Source organism: Thrips palmi, unplaced genomic scaffold, assembly GCF_012932325.1.
Source record: "Thrips palmi isolate BJ-2018 unplaced genomic scaffold, TpBJ-2018v1 HiC_scaffold_2, whole genome shotgun sequence".
Classification (NCBI taxonomy): Eukaryota; Metazoa; Arthropoda; class Insecta; order Thysanoptera; family Thripidae; genus Thrips; species Thrips palmi.
In genome coordinates this window covers 31,846-52,323 of record NW_023144629.1, presented here as the reverse complement: position 1 = coordinate 52,323, position 20,478 = coordinate 31,846, and the positions used below count along the sequence as shown (strand labels likewise).

The window sequence follows — 20,478 nt, the reverse complement described above, 5'->3', positions numbered from 1 at the left end:
AGATCCGCCGAAATGGCGGATGGTTAACGGGAAGTAGCGGGGACCGGCGGGGACGGCCCCAAGAGGCGTGGGGCGCTTGAGGCGCTTGTGGTGGCAGTGCAGTGGCGCTTCGCCCAGTGGAGCAACTTTGCCACCAGCACGCTCGCTCTGTCTCTCTCGCACTCATGGAGTGTGTCGGAAGGGTGCGAGAGAGACAGAGCGAGGAGTGCTGGTGGCGGAACCATTCGACTTGACAGGTAGAGCGCCCGGCAAGCAGGCCAGCCCGCCAGGCACGCGTGTCTGGCAACCGAAGGGGTGCCTACCTCGCAGGCGCTCTCCCGGCCGCAGCGCCCTACACTACACACTGTGGGCCAGAAGCCGGCGGAGGCGGACAAAACTCTAGACGCGTTTTGAGATCCAGAGTCGCTAAATGGGACTCGAACCGAACGTGTGACCCCACCAATGGATTCCTCGTTCGGAGAGCAATCCATTGCTGGGGTCACACGTTCGGTTCGAGTCCCATTTAGAGACTCTGGAGCTCAAAACGCGTCTAGAGTTTTGTCCGCCTTCACCGGCTTCTGGCCCACTGTGCTACACCTCTCTGAGTAGTCATACTCAGTAAGACGGCCAGACGGCACTTCTCACACGCACAGGGGCGACAGAGATGCTCAAGGGTGGTGTTTGAGGAGCCCCCCGCCAGCCCGGGCCCCGTCAACGAGGCGAGGCGGCGCCGGGCGGCGCTAGGCCAGTAAACAGGAACACACACCGGTACTCACCGAGTCGGAGCCGGCGGCCGTCACCAACTCCTGCAGCGCGCGCACCGACAGCGCCTGCTCGATCACGAACACGCACTGGGACAGGTCCGGCGGGATGTTCTGTCGGAAGAAGGGTGGTTAGAGCACGCCAGGGTGCGCGGGGGCAGAGCAGGGTCCTGCCAAGCGATTCAGAAGAGTCCCGTCTCTGTCGCTCTCATGGCGTGAGGGTGCGAGAGAGACAGACCGCTCTTCAGGGTCGCTCGGCAGGCGAAGCTACGCACCTTGTCGGCGATGTTCTCCAGGTAGCAGTGCCGGTTGCCGAAGCCCTCGGCCGCCAGGCACACGCGCTCGCCCGTCGCCGTGCAGCTGAGGCACACCATGTCCTCCTGCGGGCCGGAGCAAGCACATTCCGGGCCGGTTAGGGACGATTACGTGAAGGGGAGTGTTACGTCGGCGGCGACAACACCGGGGTCGCCGTCGTGGACGTGGTCGTGGACGCGGACGACGGCGCTGCCCGGGCCGGGCGCCGCCCGCACACCGGCTGGCTATTTTTATTTTGGGACACGCGACAACGACAAACCGCGCCGCTCTCCTCATTTGCTCGATTCGCGCGCGGACCGCGCGGCCAGCATTGTACCAGCATTGTACCGCCGCCGTTGGCTCCGCTGCCGCATCCGGGCGGCATCCGGGATCGTCACGGCCTTCCACAGGGTCACTAGGGCGGCCTGCCCGGTGTGGCGGCAGGCCTGCCCGTCGGCCGCGCCAGCAGTGACAGACAGCAGCAGTGACACGCTGGTGGCGGCGGTGTCCCGGGGCTGTTTTACTCTCCATGTCCACGTTTACGATTCACTAAATTAACTGAGCGCTCCAGTATTTACTTTTGTTACTTTTTGAAACGTGTTAAAAACTAGTTCTGCTACGTTACTCTCGCGCTTGTGTGTGCGCGCGTGCGCGTACGTGTGTGCAAGTGTGTGTGATGCGTGGCCAGACGGCTGAGATTTTGGGCGCGTTGACACAGGCGTCGCTTTCGCTATCGCCGTCTTATCTGCCGCCGCTCGTTTGGCATCGCCTGTTTAATCAAAGAGAGGAGCGAGAAGTGTCCTCGCGGTGCTGGTTACGCGCGTTTCTTCCGCCGCGTGGCGCTTGGCGGCGCCCTGTTCCGGGGGTTGGGGAAAAAGGGGGGGGGGGACGTCGCACAGTGGGCCAGAAGACCGGCGCAGGCGGCCTAAACTCCAGACGCGATTTGAGCTCCAGAGTCGCTAAATGGGTCTCGAACCGAACGTGTGATCCCACCAATGGATTCCTCGTTCGGAGAGCAATCCATTGGTGGGGTCACACGTTCGGTTCAAGTCACATTTAGCGACTCTGGAGCTCAAAACGCGTCTGGAGTTTCGGCCGCCTGCGTTGGTCTTCTGGCCCACTGTGCGTCGGTGTCGGTCCGACTCGCCCGACTGGCCTACCGTGCGGAGGAACGAGACGTCATCTTGCTCCGAGCCTCCCTCGTTGTCCGCCATGTCGATGCCGGGGGTGGCCCCGGCGGGGGCGGGGCCGGGGGCGGGACCGGGGCGCTACACTGCAAGTCCCTGCGGGGGCGGGGAACTGCAGCGGCGGCGGGGTCCGCGCCCGATGATCGGTGTCCGGGCGGTCCGGGTGGCGTCGGCGCGGATGGGCTCGGCGATGACCCCGTCCGTCCCGGCGCAGGGGCGGACCCAAACTGCTCGCCGCGGGCCGCATGGGGGCCGAGGGGGCGCGGGGCGGCGGGGGGCGAGAGCCTGCGAACAGGAATAGCCACCAGCGTGCCCCGCTACCCCTCGCACTCACGCAGTGGTCTGGTTCCGGACGGTGCTCTCGTCGCCCCGTCTCCCTCGCACTCATCGTGCGCCCCGCAGGGGTGCGAGGGAGGCAGAGTGGCCAAAGCGCTGTTCGGAACTGGCCCTCTGGGCCGCTCCACGCCGCCGCCTAGCCCGCGCCTATCGCCTGGGAAAGCGGGCGGATGACCACGCCAGTGCACTGTATGGGTGTCTCGCCGTCGCCAAGGTGCTCCGGCCCGGAAGCGACTGTCGCCATCGCAATGAGAGAGAAAGAGAGACGTTGGCAAGCTTTATTGAGCAGTCTCAGGTTTCGATGACCAGCGGCACGTGTTCCTTGTAGTGGGCGGGCGCGTGCTCGTCGTACAGGCGCCTGACGGCGTCCACGAAGCTGGCGTGCAGGGCTGCCACCTGCTGGCGCGAGGGGCTGCGCGTCGCCGTGACCTCGATGGGGGCGCCGACTGCCGCGGCATGCCGGCATGGAACGGGTTACTCGAGGCGGACCGTGGACGGCGTGGACGCTCCCCGCGGTCCACAGAGGGGGTCAAGGGCAGATCCAGAGACGGGTTCAGGGGGGCGATGTCGCAAAAGTTGCCTACCTACAGGGGCTAAGTGCGACTAGTTGCCTACCATTCAGGCGGCTCACAGTGGGCCAGAAGACCGGCGGAACGGCCAAAATTATAGACGCGTTTTGAGCAACAGAGTCGCTAAATGGAACTCGAACCGAACGTCTGACCCCACCAATGGGTTGCTCTCCGAACGAGGAATCCATTGGTGGGGTCACACGTTCGGTTCGAGTCCCATTTAGCGACTCTGTAGGTCAAAACGCGTCTCGAATTTTGGCCGCTCCACCGGTCTTCTGGCCCACTGTCCGGCTTCGCCGCCTTCAGGGCAGGGCAACGCCCCCATAGACCCCCCCCCCCTGGATCCGCCCCTGAAGGGGGTACCTACCCACGACCGTGATGGGCACCCGCCGGGGCATGACGCCCACGTAGTCCTGCAGGACGCCGCGACCCATCGGCAGGACGGCGCGCCACCCCGTCGCGCTGTGCAGCCACTCCATGGCGTCGGGCAGCAGCATGCGGTAGCCCCTGTTCTCCCCCAGGACCACCACCGGCACGAGCGACGCCCTGCACCGGTACGGAGAAGGACTTTGCAGGGCTGGACCTTGACACTGCTGGAGACTGATTCAGGGAGCCTTTTCATCGCTCTGTCACTCTCGCACTCGTAGGGCGTCCCGTATAGGCATGAGAGAGACAGAGCGACGACAACGACTCTCTGAATCAGTCTATGACGGCAGCCTCACCCCTCGGCCAGGGCGACGCGGCAGAAGCCCCTGCGCTGGAGGCAGAAGACATTGGTGTCGCCGCGCGTCCGGAACACCTCCTGGACGGCCCCCGTCATCAAGAGCACGGCCTTGCCGGGGAGGCGCAGGGCGTGGCGCAGGCTGCGCTCCGAGCAGGAGATGAAGCCTGCCGGCGAAGTCGCTTCATGTCAGAAACTGGAATCTAGTGTCTTGCGTCGCGTGCTGCCTACCGCAGGGTCCTGGAACAAAAACTAGGCTACCCTAGAGAGTCCTTGAACGACTCGAGCCTACCCAAGGCGAGCGCCACCTCGCGCAGCACGGGCAGCAGGAAGAAGGCGGGCTTGGTGGCGACGAGCACGTCCAGGCCGGGGAAGGCCACCGGCACCTGCCCGCCGGGGAGGGCCGCCGCCAGCTGCTCGCTGAAGAGGGCGGGCAGCATGGCAGTCACCTGCAAGGCGGGCACGAAGGCGTGCGGGTGCCAGCTCAGGAGGTAGCTCTTGCGCGGGTCCATTCGCGCGCCGGCCGCCACCACGACCCTCAGCGGGCAGTACTCCAGCAGGCCGCGGCCCCACCACGTGTCTGCCTGCCGGCCCAGCCAGCCACGCAGGCGCCTGCAGGAAGGAGGATTAGGCGGCTGCGACCAAATCCGCGGACCCAGGACGCCCAGGACGCCCAGACGCACAGTGGGCCAGAAGACCGGTGGACGCGGCCAAAACTCTGGAGGCGTTTTGAGCTCCAGAGTCGCTAAACGGAACTCGAACCGATCGTGTGACCCCACCAATGGATTCCTCGTTCGGAGCGCAATCCATTGGTGGGGTCACACGTTCGGTTCGAGTCCCATTTAGCGACTCTGGAGCTCAAAACGCGTCTCGAGTTTTGGCCGCCTCCACCGGTCTTCTGCTGGCCCACTGTGGGACGTCGACGCGCACCTTCTGGCCCTGGCTCCACCGGTGTTGCACGTGTCCCAGTCGTAGGCCGTCCAGGCGGCCGCCAAGGCGAGCGGCCACCACGACCAGCGGCACAGCGCCGCCACCACCAGCAGCGGCACCAGCCACAGCGCGCACAAGAGCGCGGCGTACATCGCCATGGCCAGCACGCTCAGCGCGTCCCGGGTCGCCGCCATGCCGTCCTGGACTCGTCCGAGGACTCTCACTGCTCCGACCGCGCGCGGTCCGCGGCCCTTGGATCGTCCTCGACGTGCTCCTCGACCTCGCCGGCGGGCCTTGATAAAAAGTCATCGCCCCAGGGTTCAAACGGTTCAACCCGAGCCCCGAGCACCTGTGTCATCAGTTCGCTTTTTTGCCCCCGTCGTGCCTGTCTGCGCTGCGGCCCGCTGCCGGAGCATTGGCTGGGTGTTTAATCTGGGTGTGCCAGCGGCCAGAGCCTGAGCCCTAGTCAGTCGCGCTGCTGCCAGTCAACGCATCTCGTTAATTCATCCCATCTTTTCCGACATTTGTAGCCCTTGGGGAGACTTTAAGGCGACTCCCCGTCATTCCCCGTGTACCCCCCCCCCCGGGCCCCCGCCCCCCCTCCCGGTCGCTCGCGAAAGAAGAAGAAGGCGCTGGTGGCGACGACGGTGTCGCCATCTGGTGAGTCGACGTGGCAGTAGTTTGCGTTCGTCTGCGCTGCGGCCCGTTGTTGGCTGCCGCAAGAAAACTAGAAACAGAACCTGCCGCTGTCAAAACTCTTGGGATAGAAGTTGCGTTTTCAATGGATATCAGCTTTGAAGGCTAATGCTCTGGTTATAAGTGTTGCAGACCTCCCGCGCCCAGCTTGTCAGAGTTCAAAAATGACGAACTTGTATATCTTGGCTTTGGTCTGCTTGTTTTGGGGAGTGAGAGGAGATGAACACAACCATCAAGTAAGTTATTGGTTAGAATACGGTTTACGTTGCAAAAAGTATCAGTATGTGCAAAGAAGCCTCGAGCCACGTCAAAATCAACGAATGGCATTGGCAGTTATGGCCTTGACACGGCACTTGAGCGTAGACTTCGTGTTTTATGCGTTATTTACTCAAAGAAATGAATGAGACTTTTCCTAGCAACTCAACCTAAATTACAATTTATGGCATAATCTTTACTCCATAAAATATTTGTATAGCTGTACTGGCCTTTATTTTATTTCGGAATTTAATTTTTGATTTACCTACTGATAAAACTTATTTTGTGTTGTGTCGTTGGTTTGTGTTGAACTAATGCAATTATCGGTATATTCACTGTCCTATTTTAAAAATTATGAAAAGTATTTGTGTTTTGTTTGTTTGTTTCTTGCTCATTGGATCTTCAGTCTTTTATACCAATTTGAACTGAGTTTTGCTCAATGTTTCTTTTAATTATATCAGGATGGAAAACTCTTCTTTACAGTACTTTCCAAAATAGTCTCACAGTAACTTTGATTTCATTCAATATCTGAAACTATACCTGTGTACGACTTTTACTCTGCATTGTGAGAACCCTTATCTTTGTCTATAATCCCTGTGCCAACACTTTGTTTACTACTGTCCTACACTTTCTCTATCTTTTTGGTTTAAAAATAAGCTGCTCACACACCTCTTACAAAATTTTCACCCCTTTTTTGTAGTATGAAGACAATGATGAAGTAGTTCTCTGGATGAATACTGTTGGCCCTTATCACAACCGCCAAGAGACCTATGGGTACTTCACTTTACCATTCTGCACTGGGCGTAAAGACTCCATCAGCCATTACCATGAAACCATTGGAGAAGCTCTGCAGGGGGTTGAGCTGGAATTCAGTGGTCTTAAGATGGAATTCAAAGGCAAGAATGCATTTTCAGAGACAAATATTGGATGTAGCAGCTTTCCTGTGCTTATTTTTATATTTATTGGTAAATGTTACAGCTGATATTTCAAGAACTACGTATTGTGAACTAGAGCTGAATGAAGAAAAATACAAGCAATTTGTTTATGCTGTCAAAAACCAGTATTGGTACCAGATGTACATAGATGACCTTCCAATATGGGGTGAGTATTGCCAGAATTTGTCCATCTCTTTTGATGAGCCTAAATTAAGCATGGTACCATCATTATTTTATTGCAGGCATTGTTGGTGAAGCTGAAGAAAAAGATGGCACTACCAATTATTACATTTGGACACACAAGAGGTTTGATGTGGGTTATAATGGAAAACAGATTGTCGATGTCAACTTGACCAAAGAAATCAAGCATAAACTTACACCAGATGCTGTCATTCCCTTCACATATGAAGTCAATTGGAAGCCATCAAGTACTCTGTTTGAAAACCGGTTTGACAAATACTTGGATCCTAACTTCTTCCAGCACAGAGTATGTTTTATGACATTATCTTAAAAAATGTCTTGGTTTGATAATGTGAGTCTAAATATTTGTGTTAATTTTGCAGATTCACTGGTTCAGCATTTTCAACAGCTTTATGATGGTTATTTTCCTTGTTGGACTGGTGTCAATGATTTTGATGAGAACTTTGCGCAAGGATTATGCCCGCTACAGCAAAGATGAGGAAATGGATGATATGGTAATAATGATAGCACCACTGATGAAATTTACTTTTATTTTCTGAATCTTTGTAGTTGACCTGTTACTCCTTTTGCCCTGCAGGAGCGTGATTTGGGAGACGAGTATGGATGGAAGCAAGTCCACGGTGATGTTTTCCGACCACCTTCTCATCCACTGTTCTTTTCGGCTTTAATTGGTACTGGTTACCAGGTGACCGTTGTTACCACCTGCGTCATTGTGTTCGCAATTCTTGGTGAACTGTATACTGAGTAAGTGCTCTTGATCTGAAATTATACAAAAAGCCATTAAGCCACTAAAACCATAATTATTCTTATTACTGTTATTATTATTAATAACCTGTCCTGTTTTGTTTTTCTTGCCAGGCGAGGATCGATGCTGAGCACTGCTATATTTGTTTATGCTGCTTCATCCCCTGTCAATGGATACTTTGGAGGTTCCCTGTATGCTAGATTTGGCGGTCGAACATGGATTAGGCAGATGTTGGTCTCAGCATCTCTGCTCCCAGTTCTTGTCTGTGGCACAGCATTCTTTATCAACTTCATTGCAATTTACTATCATGCGTCTCGTGCTATTCCATTTGGAACAATGGTGCGTTGAATTTTCTCCTAAGTAATGTCGTCTTTTATGTCTTACTTCATACAGTTGTTGATTTCTAATGGTGTTTGTGCTCCAGGTTGCAGTGACATGCATTTGTCTGTTTGTTATTTTGCCTTTAACTCTGGTGGGCACAGTCCTTGGACGGAACTTGAATGGGCAGCCAGACTTTCCCTGCAGAATTAATGCAGTCCCTCGGCCCATTCCAGAAAAGAAATGGTTCATGGAACCTCTGGTCATTATTACACTTGGTGGAGTGCTTCCATTTGGTTCAATTTTCATTGAAATGTGAGTGCTTTGCTCCTAACTTTATCGTGTTCCTAGAATTATTATGTTTAGTTACATGTCCCCATTTCCTTTTTAACATGTTATTTACTAAACTGAATTGAATTGTTACAGGTATTTCATCTTTACTTCATTCTGGGCCTACAAGATATACTATGTGTATGGATTTATGCTCCTTGTTTTCCTTATTTTAACGGTTGTCACTGTGTGTGTAACAATTGTGTGCACTTACTTCCTGTTAAATGCAGAAGACTACAGATGGTGAGTGCCTTTGCCAAGTCACTCATTTAATATGTGTTCAGGTTCATGACTTAAGCTATTTTTTAATTTATTTTAGGCAATGGACAAGTTTTATGGCTGCTGCCTCCACATCTGGATATGTCTATCTCTATTCCTTTTATTATTTCTTCTTTAAAACCAAGTAAGTTCATGAGAATAAATGCATGTTGTAAACATTACTGCAGTAGAATTTCCCTTAACATTTTTTTCCCTCTTTCTCTGTTTAGGATGTATGGACTGTTTCAGACAGCCTTTTACTTTGGTTACATGGCATTGTTCAGTGCAATGCTAGGAATTCTTTGTGGGACTGTGGGCTATATTGGAACCAGTGTATTTGTTCGTAAAATATACTCAACTGTGAAAATCGACTAAATACTGCTGCCCATGTGTCATGTTATGGACTGTGTGCTAATTTGTACTGTGAAGACAGGTTATGGGAAAGGACTGATGAAGAAACTTAGATCCTGTATGTTAGAGGAACTAGATTTTAGGGGAATGGATATCAGCAAATAGAAAAGATTGGCAATGCAAATGCAGTTACTGTATGTGGAATTTTATGATACATCAGATTTAGAGTTCCTCTTTAAGAACCTATTTTAACAATTAAAATCATATGAAATAGAGAAGTTTTAGGTATATCTTTAAACTTGTGAATATTCTTGTGTGCTCTTAAAATTTAAGATGTTATCACAAAAAAGACTCTGTAGGTTTTTAACTTAAGAGGAAGATATGCTGACTTTTTTAAAAAAATATGCAAGTGGTGTTTGAGAGGAGTTGTATATTGATTGTACATTGTTAACTTAAACATTATGAACCATCACAAGAACTTTTGTTGAATGTGTGAATATTTTGATCTGTCTTTTTAGTGACAGATGTGACAATGAAGCATTTCAAGTTGATGTAATGGAGCTATTGTCTCTCATCAGAATGATGACATTGCTGTCCATACTTTAGTTGATGAGGGTTTCCTAGTGGTAGCAATGTAGGCTTCTTCTGATGAATTGATTAATAATGTGTTCATGTGCCTCCCTCAAATATGATGTTCTTCCATTTATTAATTTATGGGTTCTAAATTGCTTACTGAAATAACAGGGGGTTGAAAGGAAAAGTAGAGATCCTTTTTTTTCCGCATAAGTCCTGCTCCTTGTTTGGTTGAGTGGCCCATAAATCAAATGCCCATGCAAGGAATATGTGTACCCTTCTCATAAGTTCCAAATCTTTCTTTGTCTTAATCTTGGCTTCATTTTTTAAAGTTTCAATCTTAAAACGATTTGATTGTTTATTTTACATTTTGCAATGGAGGTTCTATTGTGTTAAGTGATTTTCAAAAATTTGACTTCTTAAGAAAAGACTTATGTATTCCATAACCCGTTCAAGGTTTATTCGCATGTAGCAATATGCTACTTTCTTACTGTGATTTAACTGATGTGTATATTGTGCTTGCTCGTCTAAAAGATGTCTAAAAGATAATTCTCCTGTTTGCACAAAATATACAAGTTGTATGTTTTAAGAGCCATGATTTGAGTAGTGGCATTATACCACATGTTAGTAGGTTTGCACTGTTAGATGTATATTAGTATGTGAAGAGCAGGCAATTTATGTAAACAAGCTCTTAACCAACAGAATTTGCACATTACAGTAGTCCATGTAGCACAGTTTTCTTTTTGTTTTTGTTTTTTTCTTGTCTGAAATCTTGTCTTAACTAAAGCAAAGTTGTGCAAAGTATCTTTGTTAGCAATGTTGAATACAACTTGTCGAACCCTATAATGATTGTAGCTGAACTTACAGAGAGCTGATTATATTTGCCCTTAATTGTTCAAAGGAACTTGTGTACAGTATTTCTTTGTATTTTTTATTGTCTTATTGTTATGTAAGTGCAGAAAAACCAACAAGTCAGAATTGAAAAAAAAAAATTAAATTTTCTGCTCTCTTAGGGATTGTAAAAAGTAAGCTCTACCCATTACTTTATTAAAATTAATTATTATCTGAGGCATGTTTTCTGGAACATCCTCAACCTCGCTGTATTGACTGGCCTTCAGCAAGCTAAAGTTTTGTATGAATGAGCAAAAACATTTTTAAGAAAATACTTTGAAGGGAGGAAAACAAAGAACTTTGTGTCACTTCATTTGCACAAAGGAAGAAAATGTGTAAGTGTGTTATGAATTTTATAATTAGTTCATTTTTCCACATGTCCCACCAGAGTGCTAGAAATGCAACCTTTATTCTTCTGACAGGGCGTTTTTAGTCCCTCATGTGTAGCCATACTGCTTAACGTTTATTTGGATGCATTCCCAATGTGCTAGATGGGTTTTAGCCATTTTTGTTGGAGCTGTTTTGGAGTTATTACTCCTGTAAATTAAATCAACTTTCTTCTTCCTCTTCTAGTCCTTAATTATCAAAAGCTATCATTGTCACATGCCAAACATAACTGATAAGGCTTTGCACTCTCCCTGGTTCTAAAGCACTAGGCACTCTGCCTCACTCAACAACAGAGAAGTGTGCTTCTTTTAAAGTTAGATTTGTGGGAACAGAAGATTAGTATGAAAATATGGTTCTCAGAATTGGTGTATGTGAGTGTGTTTGTGTGTGAGGGTGAATACTGATAATGAGTAGCGTTACATAGAGGAAATTATTTGGTGATATTTCCATAGTTAGTCTCACAGTTTTGTTGTTGTCCTCTTATGGTAGTTGTTGCATATGGATTTAAGTGTGACTTTCTTAACTACTGTCTTTTTGTTGTCATTTAATTTAATTAAATGTGTCTTTATGTATAAGAGGAACCACTTTTTTCCCTTATGAAAACACAAGGATGAGGATGGTGAAATGAGTATCTAGCACAGAAGCATTTGAAAAGATCCTTCTTTAATAACCATTATTAACTATTTTGTAACAAATACCTTACATGAGACTAGATTAGGAAAAGCATAAATAACAACACATGGAGTGAAACCTATCTAATGTATCTCATTCAGTTGCCTTTCAAGATTAGATTCCATAGCAGCATAATCAGCAGGAAAGTTAATTTCAAGTTTTTCAAGGAACTATTGGAATATCCTGCATCATGCAGCAAGAACTTGACCCGTTATTGGGCTGCTTGCCGACCCAGTAGACCTCAGTTACGAGTTTATTTTATAAATTAGAAACGTCGCTCAGGGCGTCCAGCCGGGTTCCCCCTTTTTCGGCAGGGACCGGTACACGGAGAGGTACGCACTGATCCGGTGCACTCTGAGCCTCTGCGCGTAGTCCAGCAGCAAATCCTGCACATCCAGAATGAGAGGGACGAATGAACACAAACGACAGTCCGGGAAGTAATTCAAGTGTAGACAAGATCGCCTGGGTACCTGCGCTTTGGCGGCCTGCCCGTCCTCGGCGCCCGGCGTGCCGCCCGGCGTGGGCCCCAGCCTGGCCAGCACCAGGTACTTGAAGAGCTGCATGTGTTCGGGCTCCACCCGCCGGTACAGTGAGATTCGCTCCAGGCCGAGGATGTCCGGCAGGAACAGGTAGATGTGCCTCGCGCCGGTCCAGTCCTTCCAGGTCTCCTCCAGCACCTGGAACGAAAGACACTGACCAGTCAAACACCTGGAGCGACCTGGGGTGTTCCCTCTCCAGTGGCGTGCGCAAAAGGGGGGAGGAGGGGTCAGGGGGTCATGACCCCTCCATTTGGCCACTAGACAGCCGCCTGGAAGGTAGGCAAATTGCGTCACTTTCCCCCTGTAAGTAGGCAAAAAAGCATGGCTTGACCCCCCTCTTTCAAAATTTCTGCGCACGCCACTGTCCCTCTCACCAAGCAGCCAGGCTCAGGCTGGCCGGCTGGCCATGTTCACGTTGCCGACACGTACCTGGCTGAAGCTCTCCTCCACGGACTTGAACCCCAGCAGCAGGTAGTCCCTGGGCGGTCCAGGCAAGTCGAAGGGCGGCGCCGAGATTTCGGCGCCCTCAGGGGCGATGCAGCGCACCTCCTGGTAGGACCCTGAGGCAAAACAAGTTCCAGGTTCAAACAGTTGAAACGCCAGCGGCGTCGAGCCGCAGCGCCTCTCCTCGAGTAGGAAGGTCTGCCTAGCTGGGTCTGCGAGTGCCGGCTGCCCAATGGGATGCCTACCCTCCCGGCGCTAGGCAGCGCTGGGCGAGGCCCGTGGTTTAAGCGCTCACCTTGATATAGGACGTAGTCGGGGCCCAGGGCGTCCTCGCCGAGGAGGTGTCCGGAGTCCAAGTATCTCTGGAAGAGCGCACCGCCGTCGCAGACGTGCACCACGGGGAACAGCACTGCAAGCACACGGAGGAGGCCGTCAAGCACCACAGTCTGTCCACGCACGCAGTACGATTGGACGCGCAAGCCGCAAACGCCCCGGCAGGAGGGAGTGCGACTGTCCCGTTGCCAGGGCAACCGCGGGGGCAGGACCAGGGTGGACCAGGGCGGTTCAGACGACGCATGGGGCCCGTCGGGGCCATGGTTCGCACCCCAGCTCCCCCCAGCCATGACGGCGACCCCCCGAGGGCGCGAACCGGGCGCCCTGGGGCGGGCACGGCGCTGGGGGCGGCGCTGGGGGCGGGCCCCGCGGACAAGCAGCCGATGGGCGTGAAGCGCGTCACCAGGCCGGCCGCCCCCGCCGCCCCCGCCACCATCCCCGGCAGCCGCAGCGTCCGCGTGCGGCGGGTCACGCATGCCGCGCAGGTACAGCGACACCACCATGTTGCACTACCTCGCAAGTAAACTGCGCAGGACCGTTCTCAAGTTGGCTGGCCGGGCCGCAGCCACAGGCCGAGTCTGTGCAGCACGCCCAGCACGCCCCACCGCGACGGAAGCCCTCCCTGCCCAACGCGGCGGTCCCGCGGCCCGCCCCGGCCGCCCCGGCCCGGATCAAGGTCCCGACGGTGCTGCAGAACTTCCTCTCCAGCAGGACGGACCTCGTCCTGGTGACGCCCACGCCGTCGTCCACGTCGTCGCCGCAGCGGTCCGCCAGCCTGATCGGCGGCAGCCGCGCGAGGTACGAGGGAAGGCCCAGTCCGAAGCCGTTTCCTCCCCATTCTCGCACAGTGGTTGAGTGCAGTCAAGGGGAACTGGTGCACAGTGGGTCAGAAGACCGGTGGAGGCGGCCAAAACTCTAGACGCGTTTTGAACTGCAGAGTCGCTGAATGGGACTCGAACCGAGCGTGTGACCCCACCAATGGATTGCTCTCCGAATGAGGAATCCATTGGTGGGGTCACATGTTTGGTTCGAGTCCCATTCAGCGACTCTGCAGCTCAAAACGTGTCTAGAGTTTTGCCCGCCTCCACCGGTCTTCTGGCCCACTGTGTGGTGGCGCTTGGCGCTGTGTGCAGCACGTCCACGCACCGCTCGCTGGGCGCCGCGCTGGCTGCCTCGCCCTCGCCCGCTCCACTGGGCAACGCTCTGCGGCGGGCGAGTGTTAGCGCCCCGGGGCTGCCTGCGCTGTCGCCCCTGTCGCCGCGCGCCAACAAGCTGCAGCTCGTCCTGGGCGGCGGGGTGCCGACCAAGGGCCCCGACTCGTACGACCCGCTGGACTTCCCCGAGGTCCTGCTGCCCCTGCCGGGGTCCCCGCGGCCTCGCGCCATCCGCGCCGCGTCGAGCCCCAAGCGGCTCATCGGCCCGCAAAAGGTGAAGGCACGCGAACAGCGCCGACACCAAACGTGGCTCTGCAAAGTGCGTGGCGTGCAACGCGTTCTTGACGGTCTTGATGGTCTTGACGCGCAGAAACGGCTGCCGATCAAGGCGTTCCCCGTCTACGTGCCCGCGTCCGTCGCGTCCACCGCATCCACCTCGTCCCCGGCCGTGCGCACGCCGGCGTCCGCCTCGTCCGAGGCGGAGGTGCTGCCCCCCGCGTCGGCGCCAACGCCCGCCGCGGTCGCGGTCCAGGCGCAGGAGTCGCCGGACAAGGCCGCGCCGCGGTGAAGACACCCACGCCATCGTTCACCTCCGTGGCAGTGCAGACGGACGGGAGCGGCGCGCTGCGGGACGCGGAGCAGCAATGGACGGCACAGGATCACCACCACGGTCTTGACGACGCCCCGGAGGTCCGTACAAAAATCGTGGCACGCCTTCCAGTGCAGCACGTGAACATCGCCGTGTTGTGGGCCCACAGACCCAAGTGGGCCAGGACGGTCCTGGCGACGACGCAGAGGAGCAAGGGGCCACCGGCAGCACCACCAGCACCGCGGCGCAGGAAATGGAGGACGCCGCGGGAGGTTTCGTTGGCCGCGGACACCCCCGGGGACTGGCTCGGCCGGGACTCGTCCTCGTTGAGCGCGCTGCCGCCGCCAGGGGCAAGTCACGGGGTGGGCCCTGGCGGCCTGGGGCTGCTCGTCAAGGAGGCGGCGGCGACGGGCGCGGCGGCGTCCATCATCCTGGCGCCGAGCTACCGCAACGAGCGGACCATTTCCACCTTCGGGCTCGCGTCGCCGTCCGCGCCGCGACGAGGCGTCCGCCGGGGAGGTGTCCGTCGCCGCCCAGTCTGACGGCGCGCTGGTCAAGAAGGCCCCCGCCCTGCCCAACTTGAGGGACTTGAGGGCGTCACCTCGCGCCAGTGCGCCGGCCGCCATCGTCACCACCGACGAGGCCGCCACCACCATCGTCACCACCGACGAGGCCGCCACCGCCATCGTCACCACCGACGAGGCCGCCACCGCCATCGTCACCACCGACGAGGCCGCCACCACCATCGTCACCACCGACGAGGCCGCCACCGCCATCGTCACCACCGACGAGGCCGCCATCGCCATCGCCGCCGCGGAGGCCGTGTCCACCACGGAGGCCACCGTAGTCGTCCCTGCCTGCGCCACGCCCGTCGCGCCTCCCCGGGACGGCGGCGAGCTCAAAGCCCTCGAGGCCGCCGTCGTCGCCGCGCGGTGAGTCGCCAGACGACGGGCACGACGGGGAGGCCGAGGGGGAGGCCGCGCAGGCCGGAAGCTGGGAGGCCATTTCGGTCGCGTTAGGCGGGAGAGCCACACTCAGACGAGCCTCATTCCCTTCCCAGGGCGGACTTCGGCGACGCGGACCTGTGCGCGTTGACGGGGTGCGACACGTGGGACTCGGACGCCGACGAGGACGAGCCCCAGACGGCCGCGCCGAACAGCACATCGCCGCAGCTGGTGCGGCACCCCGCCGCGGAGGACGCCATGGTGCGGCTTTTCCCCGCAGCAAACATCAAACCAGCCAGCACACTAGAAAACGTGCATTTAAACCTTGTTTTGTGGTGCCGCAGCTCGACTACACAGTGGAGCTGCCGACCTTTCCCGTGGGGATGGGAGTGAGTGGACGCCACAGCGGACCCGTAACGCCTGCGCTGCGGCGGGTAGGCCGCGCGCGCACACGAGTGCGAGCGGGTTGCCTACCCGCATCAGTGCCATTACCATTACCATTACCATTAAGGGCCCGACCACACGTGATCGTATGCCATTTCGGGCCCGACACATGCCCGCCTGGCGGCGTCGGCGCTTAGTGTCGGGTTGGAGAAAACCAAAGGTTTCCCCTCTGCGACGCAGATGGAGCCCTGGCTCGACATGAACGTGGCGGTCGGAGTGGCGGTGCCCTTCAGCCCCAAGAGGCCCCTGAACCGCTACACCCTGCACTCGGCGGGCGGCGAGGCCCCGAGCAACCGGCGCAGAGGCCGCGGAGCGCCGCTGCTGGGCTGGCCTAGTGGGCCGGACACGGGGGACGCCGGTGGTGGGCTGGAGGGCTTCAGCCCGCAGGGCAGCGAGCCGTCGGTAGGGCCGTGGTTCAAATACCCACTAGGAACCATTTTTTTCACTTCTGAGAATGAGACGCTATTTGAGTACTCGTGGGTGCAGCTGTCTAGTTGCGTGGCCGAAGACGGCTCGGCGAGCAGGGACGCGGGCTCGGACTCGAGCGAGTCCACCTCGGCCGAGGGGGAGGCCAGGGCGGCGAGCGACCTCGGCGACGGCCTGGGCTACGGCGGCAGCGAAGAGCTCATGTGGTCGGTCCGGTACGGGTTGCTGCACTTCGTGCACTTGCTGCAGGGCCTCGGCCAGGACACACTCTACCTGTCTCTCTCCCTCTGCAGGCCGAGGCCGGAAGTGGCCGTCCTTGAAGCGGTGACGCAGGCCGTGCATCAGAGCCGCCCCCGCCAGCGGCTGCGGTCGCGGTCGCGATCCCGGCCGAGGCCAAACACCCCCACGGCCTCGCCGCGCGTAGCGCCGCGCCGTGCCCCGCGGACAAGGCCGAGGCCCAGCAGGCTGTGGGTGACGGTGCCGGCGGCGCTGCTGCTGACGGGCGCCGCCGCCCTCACCTTGTGGCTCTCCGAGCTCGGCGTTTACGGCCTCGGCGTCCACGGCCTCCGCCGGCCGTGAGGCGCAGGCAGCCCAGCGGGATGTTCGATTCCCCACGGCCGCGGCTTCCAAATCTTCACTGCCGCCTCGACCGCCAAAGCCGCTCCTACTTCACGCGATGCAACAGCGAGGCCACGGCCTTGGCCACGGCCAGGGCGCCGACGGGCAGGCGAACGTCGCTCCGCAGAATCGGCCAGGGTCCGCGTCACAGCGAGTCGGCCTGTCCTACTCACCTCCCTTCTCCAGGGTGGCCAGCGCGGCGCCGGCCGCCATGCCGGGGGCCTTCTCCATGGCGCGGCGCAGGCCCTGCTGCTGCTCCTTGTAGGTGAGCTTGGCCTGGCGGGCGGGCAGCGCGAAGGAGAAGAGGGCCAGGGCGCCGTGCGCCGGCGTCACGCTGCGCGCCCCGGGCCCCGGCGAGCTGGAGCTCGAGCCGCCCAGCGAGCTGCAGGGGCTGGGGCTGCCCGACCCTCCCGTCGAGCCATCTGGAACAGTGCCAATTGATTAAATGTCAGTCGCCTCCGGCAGAGTATCGCCACGCTCGCTGTCACCACACCGTTGTAACCACTCTGCATAAGTTTAAGTTTTTATTTTCATTTTATTTTTATCGTTATAAATTGTGTTTTCTATTTTAAGCTGGTCGCTCTAGCCGTTAACGGGACGTGCCACCCGGGAGTCCGGGAGCACGCTTGCCGTGCAGGTACACCAGTACACCACAGCCCTCCTGGCCGGCGGCTGTCGGCGCCTCACGCTCGAGTCATTCAGGATTCCGGACACACGCGCGCGTGCCTTGTCGCCCGGGGCGAGCCGCTATAAAAACTTGAGGTGCTTCACGGCAAGGACGAGGTGGACGAGGCTCCGGTCGCGCGCTGCGACAGCGACAGCCTGCCAGCGCCACCGGGGTCGAGCTGCCTTTACGCAACGGCGGCGGCGGCCGCGTTCGAGGTTCGAGACTGCGGGACTTCGAGACGGCGAGCGCGGCGTGCGCGGTGACGCGCGGGTTCGGAACGCCTCGCTGCAGGCCAGGGCGCGGCCTCCCAGACGGGCCCGACGGGCAGGTCGCCGAGGGTCACGGCCTGATGGAGGAGCCGCGGCGAAGCTGTTGCCCGCGCGCGGTGTGCGTGCGTGCGTGCGTGCGTGCCTGTGTGTGTGTGTGTGTGTGTGTGTGTGTGTGTCTGTCTGTCTGTCTGTCTGTCTGTCTGTCTGTCTTTCTCTCTTTCTCTCTCTTTCTCTCTCTTTCTCTCTCTCTCTCTCTCTCTCTCTCTCTCTCTCTCTCTCTCTCTCTCTCTCTCTCTCTCTCTCTCTCTCTCTCTCTCTCTGTGTGCGCGTGTGTGTGTGTGTGCGTGTGTGATTGGTTCGGGCTGTACAATTAGCGGAAGACGAGGAGATGCAGCAGTCGCACAAACACGCACGCACTCACACACATGCACATCACGAATCGTCCGCTTGCTGATTGCAGCTCTCTGGTCGGTTTGTCGGTTTATTGGTTTACGGGTCCGAAACTGGTTTGCCCGTGCGGACTCGGCCGAGTGAGTGGTTGACTACGCTTCACTTGGCGGCGCTTGGCGGGGATTCCTCTTCGTGTCTTCGAGGCGCGTGCGTTAATGGAGTGCACTGCCGCCAACCGCCGCCAGCAGCCAGGACCAGCGACTCGGAGTCGCGTATTACTCCAAGCCTCGCCAGTGTTGCCACTACAGTTCCCACGGTGCACCAGCGTCAATAAACCGCATTAAGTCCGCAGTGTGTTTTTAGAACTGACGCAGGAGCGTCCTTCGCAGTGCTGGAGCTCCACGAGTAAAACAGTCGATCCCGATCCCGGTTTTCTAGTTGGTTCAGTCAAAGTTGGCGGGCCGGCGAGCCTTTCCTATGCAGGTCTATTCCTTGTGACATTATGCGTGTGGCAAACAGTCCCCAACTCAGCAAACTGAAGTGTGTACATAGCACACTCTTATTAGAGCATGCCTCCAAGTACACTCTTATTAACAGCATACTTGCTAGGCACACGCTAAAATAGAGTGTGCCTGGCAAGTACACGCTAAATAAGTGTGTACCTTGCAAGTACACACTAAAATATACTCGATTAGTCCTATCTAAAAGCATGGGCCAGTTTAAGTGTACTTGCCAGGTACACTCTTATTTAGCGTGTACATGCAATGTACACACTTATTTAGCGTGTGCCTAGCAAGTATGCTGTAAATAAGTGTGTACTTGGAAGCATGCTCTAATAAGAGTGTACTATGTACACACTTCAGTTTGCAGAGAAGATGCGCCGGAACCTGCACCTTACAAAGGGATCGAACACTTATAATGACCGGAACGAGCGCAGTTAGCACTCAGACAATGAGACCCCCTGAAAAGGTTTTCTTTGGTCCTAGTCCCGCCAACTTTGACTGAACCAACTGTACCACCTGGTGAAACCTCTGACGTGTTAGAGCGGGCGAGTACTTTTCGGAATGCCTGCTGGGTTCCGGCCGTTCCGGCAGCCCCCCGGCAGGCACGCTCCACGCCGGGGGAGCCGAGCCTGACCTCATCTAAGGCCGAATGACGTCACCTCTTCGGAGCGCGCTTCGATTTCAGATCGCCGACTCGATTTCCTTGTAGCGTAGATCGACGCGTTTGAAACACGCTAAGCGACGCGCACGGCACGCGAGAACGGCCGGCGTTATAGTCGGATCCCCAACAGCTTTGCGCAGCTCTGTCTGTCTGTCTGTCTGTCTCTGTCTCTGTCTGTCTGTCTCTCTCTCTCTCTCTCTCTCTCTCTCTCTCTCTCTCTCTCTCTCTCTCTCTCTCTCTCTCTCTCTCTCTCTCTCTCTCTCTCTCTCTCTCTCTCTCTCTCTCTCTCTCTCTCTCTCTCTCTCTCTCTCTCTCTCTCTCTTGAACTCTTGAACTCTCTCTTGAACTCTCTCTCTCGAACTCCAGAGCGTGGTATTACCGAATTAGGCCCTTTTTCCAGTGTGTGGGAATGAACGGCGGGAGGGCACACATCCACACATGAATGGCGTTGTGCGGGTTACGAGAAAGCCCCTCCGAAACCACCGGCCGGCGGTGCGGCTGCGCTGCAGATGGCGGCTCGGCGGCCCTGCAGGGCCTTCCCTCTGTCCCGACATGTGCTCGCGGTTGATCGGGCCTCTAGGGCCGCCAGGGCCGCCAGGCCCGCCCAGCGATACAAGTCTATTTCGGCGGCCCTGCTTCGCTGCTCCGCTCCAGCCACATGGCCTTTGCCTGGCTTTCGGGCGCCGCTCTGGCTTTCTAGGCCGCGTGCAGTGTGTTGTCGGCCGCGCATGTGGGGGGCGTGCGGCGTGCAAGCCGTTGCACACACACACACACACACACACACGTGCATCTGGGCTTGGCGGCTCCGCCCGCGCGGCGCACGGTCGGTGCACGCTCTTTTGTCAAGAGAGGATGACTGTGTGGGGAGAGCGGAGGGCGGCCTCCTCCGACCGCAGCGGACCGCAGAGTCGCAAGTCGCGCCAAAGAGTGAGTGAGTGAGCGAGTGAGTGCAGGCGTGCCGAGGCGTGCGTCCGAATGCTAAGTGGGCTCGCGGGGCCAAAGCCAAAGCGCACTCCGCCATGGCCAAGTGCCGCGTCGGAACCCAGAAACTGCAAACGGTCCGGGAAGAACGTCTCGCGTTCGGCCAGAACGAGTGTAATACAGGCCG

The 20,478-nt window shown here is 56.2% G+C and overlaps 4 protein-coding genes across 4 annotated transcripts in view; 1 reads left to right on the top strand and 3 right to left on the bottom strand.

Moving 5' to 3' along the window:
- LOC117647578 (ryanodine receptor) overlaps positions 1 to 2,324 on the bottom strand; it is a 28,902-nt gene extending 26,578 nt beyond the window's left edge. The window contains exons 1-3 of the mRNA XM_034389404.1: positions 2,195 to 2,324; positions 1,016 to 1,120; positions 756 to 854 (exon numbers count right to left, since the gene is read on the bottom strand). Coding sequence (XP_034245295.1) covers positions 756 to 854; positions 1,016 to 1,120; positions 2,195 to 2,248 — 258 coding nt within the window. The 5' untranslated portion in view covers positions 2,249 to 2,324. The remainder of the gene's footprint in view (positions 1 to 755; positions 855 to 1,015; positions 1,121 to 2,194) is intronic.
- Positions 2,325 to 2,834: 510 nt separating this feature from the next.
- Positions 2,835 to 4,398, bottom strand: LOC117647301 (diacylglycerol O-acyltransferase 2B-like). Its single transcript, XM_034389008.1, has 4 exons — positions 4,140 to 4,398; positions 3,849 to 4,014; positions 3,494 to 3,672; positions 2,835 to 3,003 (listed from the first exon to the last, which is right to left on the bottom strand). Exons 1-4 carry the CDS (start codon positions 4,357 to 4,359, stop codon positions 2,849 to 2,851), a joined length of 720 nt encoding a protein of 239 aa, XP_034244899.1. The 5' UTR covers positions 4,360 to 4,398; the 3' UTR covers positions 2,835 to 2,848.
- Positions 4,399 to 5,443: 1,045 nt separating this feature from the next.
- On the top strand, positions 5,444 to 11,292 carry LOC117647014 (transmembrane 9 superfamily member 3). Its single transcript, XM_034388492.1, has 11 exons — positions 5,444 to 5,709; positions 6,429 to 6,624; positions 6,707 to 6,829; positions 6,906 to 7,150; positions 7,227 to 7,358; positions 7,442 to 7,608; positions 7,723 to 7,948; positions 8,034 to 8,242; positions 8,354 to 8,500; positions 8,577 to 8,660; positions 8,746 to 11,292. Exons 1-11 carry the CDS (start codon positions 5,638 to 5,640, stop codon positions 8,888 to 8,890), a joined length of 1,746 nt encoding a protein of 581 aa, XP_034244383.1. The 5' UTR covers positions 5,444 to 5,637; the 3' UTR covers positions 8,891 to 11,292.
- Positions 11,293 to 11,361: 69 nt separating this feature from the next.
- On the bottom strand, positions 11,362 to 17,109 carry LOC117647015. Its single transcript, XM_034388493.1, has 5 exons — positions 17,054 to 17,109; positions 12,668 to 12,781; positions 12,358 to 12,488; positions 11,860 to 12,066; positions 11,362 to 11,775 (listed from the first exon to the last, which is right to left on the bottom strand). The coding sequence occupies exons 1-5, from the start codon at positions 17,091 to 17,093 to the stop codon at positions 11,668 to 11,670; spliced, it is 600 nt and encodes a 199-aa protein (XP_034244384.1). The 5' UTR covers positions 17,094 to 17,109; the 3' UTR covers positions 11,362 to 11,667.
- Between the last annotated feature and the right edge of the window lie 3,369 nt (positions 17,110 to 20,478).

Bases quoted from the DNA above. Each gene is read 5' to 3' on its own strand.
- LOC117647301 (XM_034389008.1), bottom strand. From the start codon at position 4,359: ATGGACCCGCGCAAGAGCTACCTCCTGAGCTGGCACCCGCACGCCTTC. The intron at 4,015-4,139 runs GTAGGCTCGAGT...CTTCGCCGGCAG, and splicing joins CGAGGTGGCGCTCGCCTTGG to GCTTCATCTCCTGCTCGGAG. The intron at 3,004-3,493 runs GTAGGTACCCCC...ATGCCGCGGCAG, and splicing joins GGTGCCCATCACGGTCGTGG to TCGGCGCCCCCATCGAGGTC.
- LOC117647014 (XM_034388492.1), top strand. From the start codon at position 5,638: ATGACGAACTTGTATATCTTGGCTTTGGTCTGCTTGTTTTGGGGAGTG. The intron at 6,830-6,905 runs GTGAGTATTGCC...ATTTTATTGCAG, and splicing joins AGATGACCTTCCAATATGGG to GCATTGTTGGTGAAGCTGAA. The intron at 7,609-7,722 runs GTAAGTGCTCTT...TTTTCTTGCCAG, and splicing joins CTTGGTGAACTGTATACTGA to GCGAGGATCGATGCTGAGCA.
- LOC117647015 (XM_034388493.1), bottom strand. From the start codon at position 17,093: ATGGCGGCCGGCGCCGCGCTGGCCACCCTGGAGAAGGGAG. The intron at 12,782-17,053 runs GTGAGTAGGACA...GTGTGCTTGCAG, and splicing joins GGCCACCCTGGAGAAGGGAG to TGCTGTTCCCCGTGGTGCAC. The intron at 11,776-11,859 runs GTACCCAGGCGA...CTGGATGTGCAG, and splicing joins GGCAGGCCGCCAAAGCGCAG to GATTTGCTGCTGGACTACGC.